Below are 9,947 nucleotides of genomic sequence, written 5' to 3'. Positions count from 1 at the left end.
CTTTGCTTTATGTCTAAAAACCACTTATGAGTGAGTACATGTGATAATTGTGTTTCTGGGTCTGAGTTACCTCCCTCAGTATGCTGTTTTCTAGATGCTTCCATTTGTCCGTAAATTTCAAGATGTCGGTTTTTTTTATTTTTTTCTGCTGTGTAGGAATGAAGAAGCCTAAACAAAATGGGAAGGGAAACAATTATGGGATGTATGTCATAAAAGCAAAAGTTAGAGCTGTTTGGAGAGAAGGGGAACGACAAACAAGGGGTTGGGACTGTGGAGGAAAAGGTAGACCAGAGTGCAGTCGTGTACACGTAAAATGTCACCTGAGATCCGTTACTCTGCATGCTAACTGGCGGGAGGGGGCATAAATATCGAGTGCCTAGATAGACTGAATAGGAAATACTTGACTCCCACACACTTAACACTCACGAACTGTGCGTGTGCAAAACAGTCTTCTGGGTGCACTCACACTCTCCTGTGATCATGAAGCTTACAGTGGGGAAGAGGAGCGTGGGCAAGAGAGCTTGCTATGTGTGTAGCACCCTCACACGCCAGTGCACGGAGCCTCGATGAAATGTAAAGCAAAATGTACCTAATTCCATGGCTAGACTCCTGCAAACGTGTTCGTGCAGCTCTCCAAGCCCTTCCATATGCCAGTCCACTTTTCTGGAGACAATTGTTGGGTCAGTTTCCCGTGCTTCCTGGAGTTGGCCTTCCTGGCAGACCAGTGCCACCTAGTGGTAGGAAGAAGGCTGCATTCTTAAACCTCAGTGATGAGGAAGACCAGTTTCCCTCGTTTTATTTTTTTAGAGTAATTTTCAGAGATAACTATCTACAGAAAACAAGAGAGAGAAACAGAGATGGAGAGAAACCACCCACAGTTTTTATTTGTCCAATAAAATGAGCACACTGCACACTTTAACTTCTGTTTTGCCTGATTACAAAGGCATTTGTGGCTGTTAGAGAAATGTGGCGATAAAATGGTAATATTTTTAATGACAAATTTCCAGGATTGGTGAAACTTGTAAACTTGAAGGAGAGATAGAAACCATAGAGAAAATACCTTTGAAAGCGATCTTGGGACTGGAGAGATGGCTCAGCAGTTGAGAGTGTTTACTCTTCCTGAAGGGGAACAGTTAGGTTTCCACATGGGACAACTCTCAACTGTTGGGGACCTTCTGGCCTCCATGGGCACTGGCACACATCACACACACACGCACACACGCACGCACATGCACACACACACACACGTTCTAAAGCAATCCTACGGCACATAACTGGCCCTTGCAAGATGAAGTCTTCTGGTCTTGAATTTCACCATTTAGAAATCATGTCTGTACACAGCTCTTGGCATCAAAGCGTTCATTATCTGGTTTATAAATTGCCCGGGCTCAGGCTGTTATCTTTTCTCCTTGCTAGCCTGTGATTTTTAGGCAGTGGTTTTTAAAACTGGCCTTCAAGGCTATGAAGCAACAATGTTACCTGGAAAGTGAAGAGAAATGCATGCCGGGGACTAAGCCCAGACTATGAACAGGAAGTGTCCAGGGTGGGCGGAGCAGTCTTCATTGTAATCAGGATGCCACCCAAGTGTGAAAAACACTTCACGTCTCTGTATGGTGAAAATGGGAGTAGAAAAGATTAAACATTAGAAAAGCTTACTTTTGCTAACCATTGGGGTGTCTTTAGAGAAGAATTTAGGAATCCACATTGAATGAAAATTTATTTTGACTTTTTTGAGGTTTCTGTCAGTTTGTCTAGGAACCAACCATAATGACACAGAACTTCACTGGATATAAAAATTCCTTACAGAATAGAATGGGGTAGCACAGTATGGCTCAATTCGTGTTTCAGAATTCTGAGTCAGTAAAATGGCACCGAGTGGATGCCTTCCTGCTGGAGCCAACTTCAATAGGTGATTCATCTGAAGTCAGAGTCATTTCATCGAGATTAGTCTGGTGTCTGAAGAGCAGACAGGAGATTATGGCAATCATACACTTTGCTAGTCACCTGGCAAGTATTCATCAGGTCCAAATGCAGAGCTCATAAATTAGAAAATAGAGTTCAGAGTCCTCTTTCCTCTGCTGTTGAAGAGTTTTCAAAGTTAGCATCTGAGAAATACAACAGTTACATCCTTACACCGACTGTTGAGGGACGCTGTCTGGCTCATTCACAAGTTGAAGGTTTAAATTGGATTATTTATTCATTTATGAGTTCATTTATTTACTGACTGACTTACTGACACAGGGTCTCACTGTATGTCCTTGGCTGGCCTGGAACTCACTATGTAGACGAAGCTGTGGTGTCAGACACAGAGATCCATCCGCCTGCCTTAGCCTCCAGAGCTCTGGAATGAAAGGAGTGCGCCATTCTACCTAATGGGATTTTTATTTATTTATTGTGATTATTATTAGGGGGAGGACACAAGCAATGGCACACGTAGGAGTCAGTGAACAGTTTTATGGAGTGGGTTCTCTCCTTCCACCTTTACATGGGTCCCAGGGATTGAGTCCAATCAGCAGGCTCATGCAGCAAATGCCTTTACCCACTCCCACACCACTGTCCCCAAAGTTGGGTTTTTTTTTTTTAACTAAGTTTTAACATTTACCTATAAAATGAGAACTACAAAAACTAACCCCACTTCATAAAAAAAAATAAGAAGAAAGGATGGCCTTTTAAATTTCAGAATAAATCTGGTCCACATCAGACTTATCAGAAAAGTGCTACTAAATCATGTCACTCTTGACAGCACCAAGTCCTGACCTCTGTCACCCTTGTAAGGTCCTATGGCTGCAGAAGCCCTGTCAAACCTTCGAAGCTACCCAGGGCCAGATCTCCAGCTCTGCTGATACAGACATGAAGTAATAAACAAGTGGCCTTCAGTACCCGCGGTTTATCTCATCTTGTTTACTTTTTTCATCCAAAGTTGAACTCATTTTATGAACGGACTTGAGCAGAACCAAGCATCCTCAGTCTAATGCCTTCTATATAGCTCAAGGGGAAACAAAGAATTTTGGAATATTCTTCATGGTTAGACAGGTGGGTGAAAGTGTTCTAGAATGGTCTTGAAAGTTAATAGGAGTTTCTCTTGTCGTTGCTAACACACACACACACACACACACACACACACACACACACACACTGTAACTTCGGGTTTACTCTGACTCACCGGTTGAGAGTACAGCCCTTCACAGCGGGGAAGTCCTGATGGGCAGGAGCCTGAGGCCGCTGGTGGCCTCATTGCATTTGCTGGCAGAGAGATGAACACTGGCGCTCACTTCCATTCTCCTGTTATTCAGTCTGGGACCCCACCATATGAAATGCTGCTATTCAAATGAGGGTAGATTATCCCTGATCACCAGAAACTCATAGACGTCCCCAGAGATTTGTCTCTGAAGTGGTGATAGATCCTGTCAAGTTGACAACATTAACCAACACAGAGAGGGTCTGAATTTAAAAAACAACCAGCCATGCTAAGCCAAACCTGTACAGAACCCAAACCTGACCACTGTTCGCCCTCTCAGACATCCCTGCTAGCATGGAAATGTCACACTACCGCCGTGCCTTCAAGTTGAAACAGAATTTGAAATTACTTCTTGCACTTCTATATTCAGTAGAAGATACTAGTTTGAGATGTTGAAGCTTGAGGGTCACCCCACCATGGAACCACAGGTCCACAGAAGGAAGTTCAAGGTCACCTGCTGTGGAGGAAGATTTCACAGGGCTTGTCAGCCAGATGAGCTGTCAGCCAGCGACACCCAGTCCTCCAGAGTGCACTGCTGGCGTTTGTCAGAGAAGCCTCAGAGCAGGAAGCCCTTTCTAAAGCTGCTGCACATTTTTCAGTGCTATTTGGCCTTCCTTACTACTAAAGTTTTGTTTTAACTGGTTGATTTCAGTTATTGCCTGTTATCAGGAAGGCCAAGTTTTACGTGAGGCACCAGACCTAACAGTAGACACATTTAAGCTTTTGTGGCGTGAGGGAGCTTTTGAAGGATTTTTCTGGTTCATCTAAAAACATTGTTTGAGCTAAGTACACAGAAGCTTACTTTTCTCATCCAGGCATTGCGCGTGACATTTACCTGTCATCAAGTTCCCTAGGAGGAAAGAAATGAGTCATGACTGCTCTCCCATGAGATGCCTGTTCCCATACTTGAGGAATGTCTTTGCTACCTTCTAATCTGTGTTTCTAAGCAAACACCTAGGAAACCGGTCTCAATAAATCACTGAAGATTCTCATGTGATCGGTTTACTTTTTAGTAGACAGTAATAAATCACTTCCTTTTATCGAGGAAAATGCTGTTTGGTTACAATGATAATACTAAAGTAACACATGAGTGTACTTTTTTGCTAGGGCCAGTAAGATTTTAGACAAGAATGAAATGGGAAACTGAAGACATGACTCAACAGGGTAAGAGTCCTTGCTGCTCCTGCAGAGAACCTGAGTTCCGTTCCCAGCACCACCCGTAACTCCAACTCCAAGGGACTCTGACATTTTCTTCTGGCCTCTAGGCACACCCCCCTAACACACATGGGCGTGCGCGCATGCCCCCCCCACACACACTAAAATAAGAAAGAAAGAAAGAAAGAAAGAAAGAAAGAAAGAAAGAAAGAAAGTTTTCTATTTTTAATGGCATACGAAGTCATAACCTATCTCAACATAGCCACCATGTCATTAAAAATATAAAAGTTTGGGGAGCACATTTCAGTTAGACATTTCTAGCCATTGCTCACTAGATAAAGTAATTTATATCTGGCTATAACATAGAAGGTGGGTAATTGACTAAGGCTGCTGTATTAGTTAATTTTCTATATGCAAAGACATCATGACCAAGGCAACTTACAGAAGGAAATTCCCTTGGGGCTAGATGGCAGAGTGGAGGCAGGTGGCAGGTGTCTAGAGCAACGTCTCATAGCTTTTATCTCAAACCTCAGTGAGCTAACTCAAAATGGCACGTGTCTTTTGAAACCCCAAACCCTGCCCTACAGCAATACGCTTCCACCAAGGCCACACCTCCTAATCCTGCCCACCAGCCGCCAGTCAGGGACCAGTTGTTCAAATGCTGGAGATTTTGGCAGACACCACCATAGCGCCTCTCTGCCCGGAGGCTCGCCTTAGAGCCTTTTAGATGAGGCGAGGAAAGAGAGGGTTAAGTGTCAACACAAAGCGCGGGCTGCACAGGAAACCACGTGAGTATGAAGGCTGTCCGAGAACGCACATTTTCAGAGAAAGCCTTGATTCCCACTTTGCGTGAGCTTCGTGGATCTCACATGGGGAAAGGCAATCATGGCTGCAGAAATCCAAGCTGAAGACACATTACAGTTACTTCATACACACAGTGGAGAAGCAAAGGCGATGGAGGCAAGCTATTTTTAGTTCAGACGTAGAAGGGTTCAAGCCTAAGAATTCAGTGTTAGCAGAAGCAAAGGCAAGTCTTCTGGGATAAGAAAGTCCCAGACGGGTTTGGTTAGCCATTGCAGACAGAACAAACACGTTTAATTAGCCTCAGAAAATGGTGGACGCTTAGCCAAATGGCCGCGATTCCTGAAATGGCGAATGTGAGCGAGCTGAGTTGAAAGGAAAGTATACAGTTGGTGGCTAAATGTGGCAAGTCCTTGGGTCGTCTCTCGGCCTGGGGACGAGGAGGGGGTGACTGAAGGTGTGCTCTCAGATTGCACGTGGCCTCACTGAACAGTGTGTCCCTCCGGAAGTCAGCGTGCATATACATGGACATATAAATACATACGCATATGTGTATGCATAATATATATGTCTATATGGTGTATATACTATATAGGGATGTGTGTGTGTGTGTGTGTGTGTGTGTGTGTGTGTGTGTGTGTCTTCTCTGAAGGAGACTCTGTGGACCAAGGAAAAAAGAAATTCTGCCCTCTGAGTCTGGTTTTTTGTAAGGGAGAACATTATAATTTGTTTCTTTTCCCAAATGATGTTAATGATAGTCGTATTTTTCATGTCTGTAATTTTATTTTACAGGTCTGCTTGGATTTTGGAAATGGACTTCACTTCGAGGTGAGGAACTATCGGAGATTAATCCCATTTTGGGGATCCAGTGCCTTGGTTTTTCTGGTGAACAAGTTGGCTATGCCTTACTAGATTAGAGATTTACACTGCTTTGACCTGGACCATCTCACTCAAACAAACACAGAGGAAACCACATCAAAGAATACTCAGCCTACAAAAAAAAAAAAAAAAGACCTTGCCAGGCATAGAGGAGCACACATTTATGGTCCTAGCACTCATGAGGCAGAGGCAGATGGGTCTTTCCTTCCAGCTGGAGGCCAGCCTGGTCTACAGAGTGAGATGAAAGTCCTTTACCCATGGCTGTGAGCTGTGTGGCCAGGGAGATCATGGCAGATTTTCCTGGAGACATTAACATGGAATGAGTAAAGAATAGGATTTCTACAGTTTTATATTGTAAACTTTAATGTCCTCACCTGCTCTTAGAGAGAGAACATGAAGTTGAGTTGGGAAGATCTGGGAGGAGAGAAGGGAGAGGAAAACATAATCAAAATATATTGCATGAAGGTTTTTATTGAAAAATATTTCAAGCTGTAATTCACATTTTATTAAGAAAAAAGTTTCAACTAGAAACAAAGGAAAATGAGTGGCAGTGTAAACACTGTGAAATAAAACACATGGTTATTTAGAATAACAACATGAGTAGATGAGATGAACCTGGTGCGGAATTACTCTGATCTTAAGACACTATGTCAGCTGCAGTGAAATTTTCCTTGGATAAAAAATATTTACAGGCCAACAAGATGGCCCAGCAGGTAAAGTCGCCTGCGGTCAAGCCTTAGGACCTGAGTTCAGTTTCCAAGAACATGGAGGAAGGAGAGAAATGACTACTAAAGTAGTCATGCACACTCCATGCACACCCCCGGCACACACACACACACACACACACGCACACGCACACGTAAATAAATGTTTAAAATATTTATGCAATCTCCCTATAAAACCTAATTGAAAATACTCTAAATAATTTTCCCATGTCAAGTTTTAAAGATAAGAAAAGGGCAAACTTAATTATTTACTAATTGGTAGAACTGGGCTAGGCCCATAGCCTAGGCTAGCCTCAAACTTAGAATCCTGCCTATACTTCTCAGATGCTAGGATTACACATGCACAACCGTGCCTGCTGGGGTCAAATTTGTATCAGCCCATATCTGAGGAGAAAGTCCTAAAACACAGAGTCATGTGTTTTCAACCCAAAAGTCATCACAGAAAGTTAAACTCAGTTGTCAGTCGGAAAGAAAGCCCTTGACAAAGTATTCTTTCTAATCTGTAAGGGACTAGCTTGGTTGTTGGGCTTCTGTGGACATTGCCTTGGGAACCTCTTCTTACTATGGAAAGCGAACCCTGCCACTCTAACACCTTAGAGGCCCTCTCTCTCATGTGCCTGTAGAGTTTGCTAGAATGTATACATTTCCTCTACGTAAGTGCAGCTTGTTAAAAAATGCAAAACATATCTCAAGTTTTGCACTATTTTGTTTTTTAATCAAATAGGTTTATTTTAACTAAAACATTAAAATGTGCACTATATTTAATTTTAAGGCAGAATGCCTCACTACAGCTTTGGGGATGTAATAATTGAAGGGTAACCTTGTTAACAGGTTTTCAGCACCAGTAGAGAAGACAAACTGGTCCCTAAGCACAGTCACTTGGTGCGGCAGAAGCGGGCGTGGATCACGGCTCCTGTGGCTCTCCGGGAGGGAGAGGACCTTTCCAGAAAAAACCCAATTGCCAAGGTACCAGCCACAGAGGAATATGGCTGTGGGGAGGGTGTGCATGTGTGAGTGTGTGTGCATGTGCAAGTTTGTGTGTGAGTGTGTGTGTAAGTGTCTGTGCATGTGCAAGTGTGTGTGCATGTGAGTGTGTGTGAGTAGCTGCATGTGCAAGTGTGAATGTATATGTGAGTGTCTGCATGTGCAAGTGTGTGTGCATGAGTGTGTGTGTGTGAGTTTCTACATATACAAGTGTGAGTTTCTGCATGTGCAAGTGTGTATGAGTGTGTGTGTGTGTGTGTCTACATGTGCGAGTGTATGTATGTCAGTGTGTATGTGTGCATGTGAGTGTGTGTGTGTGGTTAATAAGACTGTGGTGAATGGAAATTACTCTGTCCACTTTCTGACATAAGGAAATTAGGTGCTGTGCTTACCAGATGTGTTTAAAAATGACCAGAACCTGCCTTGTAACAGAAAATGAAGACAAAGCAACATCAATAACATTGAAATACATGCTTTTAGGATTTGATTCAGCCACAACTTGGGGAATGTGACATTGGGTCACCCTTAGTCTAATACACAACCTCACAATATTCATAGAAGGATAATGTCATTACAAGCAGCAGCTGCAGGAACTGAGGTCTGAGAGGAAGAGTGACTGACATGTGTCCTTCTTGGCTTGGGACAGCCGTGTATGCCTGTCTTCTGCAATCCATGATTGACAACTCTCAAAAGTTTTCAAACAAAGTTTATGGCAGTCCTAGTGTTGCGTACTAAATACCAAAGTTGAGTAAGCCGAACAAACCTGGATACACACCCCTCCTGAGGCTCCTTAACGCTGTTCTTATATTCTTCCCATGTCTGTGAATAACACTGTAATTCTGCCTCGGTTTTTGTTTTGTTTTCTTTTAACTGTATTTATTCATTATTTTCACATTGGATTAGTGGAGAAGCTCCACAATCATGTAAGGTCCGAGGACAACTTCTAAGAGTCTGTTCTCTCCCTCTGCCGTGTGTGTTCCGGGCACTGAAGGCAAGTCATCAGGCTTGACGGCAAAGCGCCTTTACCCAGCAAGCCATCTTGTGGAACCTCCTGTATGCTTTCATAGTTTTCCACATACCCGCAGTTTGTCACTTCACAGCCTGCTGCCCTCCGCTCCCCTTCTGTCTGTCTTCCTACATTGTCCAGAGTGACTACACCATTAGAAATGACACCATCTCCTCCAGCAACCGTGAACAGTCCTGCCTCCTCAGGAAGGGTGGCACTCATAGACCCCACTCCTACTCTCGATGGAAAGTTAGAGGCCCCTACCTAGGTCTCAAGTTGGAAATCTAGCCGTTCCTATCAATTTTACCCTCAAAACGCAACACAAACCATCCATTTCTCAGCCCCATTGCCAGGGTCCCTGTCCCCTCCACCTTCTCCTCAGCCCCCCTGCCAGGGTCCCTGTCACCTCCTCCTCCTCAGCCCCCCTGCCAGGGTCCCTGTCACCTCCTCCTCCTCAGCCCCACTGCCAGGGTCCCTGTCACTTCCCCTTCTCCTCAGCCCCACTGCCAGGGTCCCTGTCCCCTCCACCTCACACCTGGTCTTCCTGATTTCTCTCTTGCCAAATCCTCACCCATGTAACATCTGTTCTCTGGAATTAACAAGAGCAAACTTCTGAAGACAAACCAAAGCATGCCCACCCATTACTGAGGGCCTGAAATCAGCTAAGGGAAGGGCAGAGAGGAAAATGCCCCCTGCCCGGTCTGTGGAAGCTCATGTGCTGATCTGGCCACTGTTTGCTCCAGCCTCTATCCTGGGTCCTTGCTGTTCTCTCTTCCCGGAGTCGGTTCCCCGGGGGATTTTTAATACATAGCATCATCACATCCCTAATCGAGTGTCGCCTCCTCTCCACCTCCCTCTCTTTTCTGTCTGTGCTCTTACCTGTACGAGTTTGGCTCACAGCATGTTTGTGCTAGACATTGGCCAGGCTCTGCTTGCTAGTTACCCACTCCCCTCATTAGCACAGAAGCGCCCAAGGACGTAGTCAGTGCCCTGCTTACGAAGTGGGTGCTCAGTAGCATCCACATAAATGCATGCTCGCCTGCCTCTGAGTTTGATCTTCGACTTTCCCATCTTATCTGTAAAGGGTTTCTACAAGAGCAATACAGCAATAGAACCAGAGACAACAGTTTCCTTTTTCCAGTACCATGTTGTATTTACT

The 9,947-nt window shown here is 44.3% G+C and overlaps 1 protein-coding gene across 1 annotated transcript in view; it reads left to right on the top strand.

Annotated features, from left to right (window-relative positions):
• The first annotated feature begins 5,523 nt into the window (after positions 1-5,523).
• Positions 5,524-9,947, top strand: part of LOC121453587 (desmoglein-2-like) — a 30,137-nt gene continuing 25,713 nt past the window's right edge. The window contains exons 1-3 of the mRNA XM_041660459.1: positions 5,524-5,550; positions 5,987-6,022; positions 7,630-7,764. Coding sequence (XP_041516393.1) covers positions 5,524-5,550; positions 5,987-6,022; positions 7,630-7,764 — 198 coding nt within the window. The remainder of the gene's footprint in view (positions 5,551-5,986; positions 6,023-7,629; positions 7,765-9,947) is intronic.

Source organism: Microtus oregoni, unplaced genomic scaffold (genome assembly GCF_018167655.1).
Source record: "Microtus oregoni isolate MIOR12 unplaced genomic scaffold, Mior012 000011F_ref0000422, whole genome shotgun sequence".
NCBI classification, from domain to species: Eukaryota; Metazoa; Chordata; class Mammalia; order Rodentia; family Cricetidae; genus Microtus; species Microtus oregoni.
Note: the sequence above shows the minus strand (reverse complement) of the source record. Positions and strands in the feature narration are given on the sequence as shown.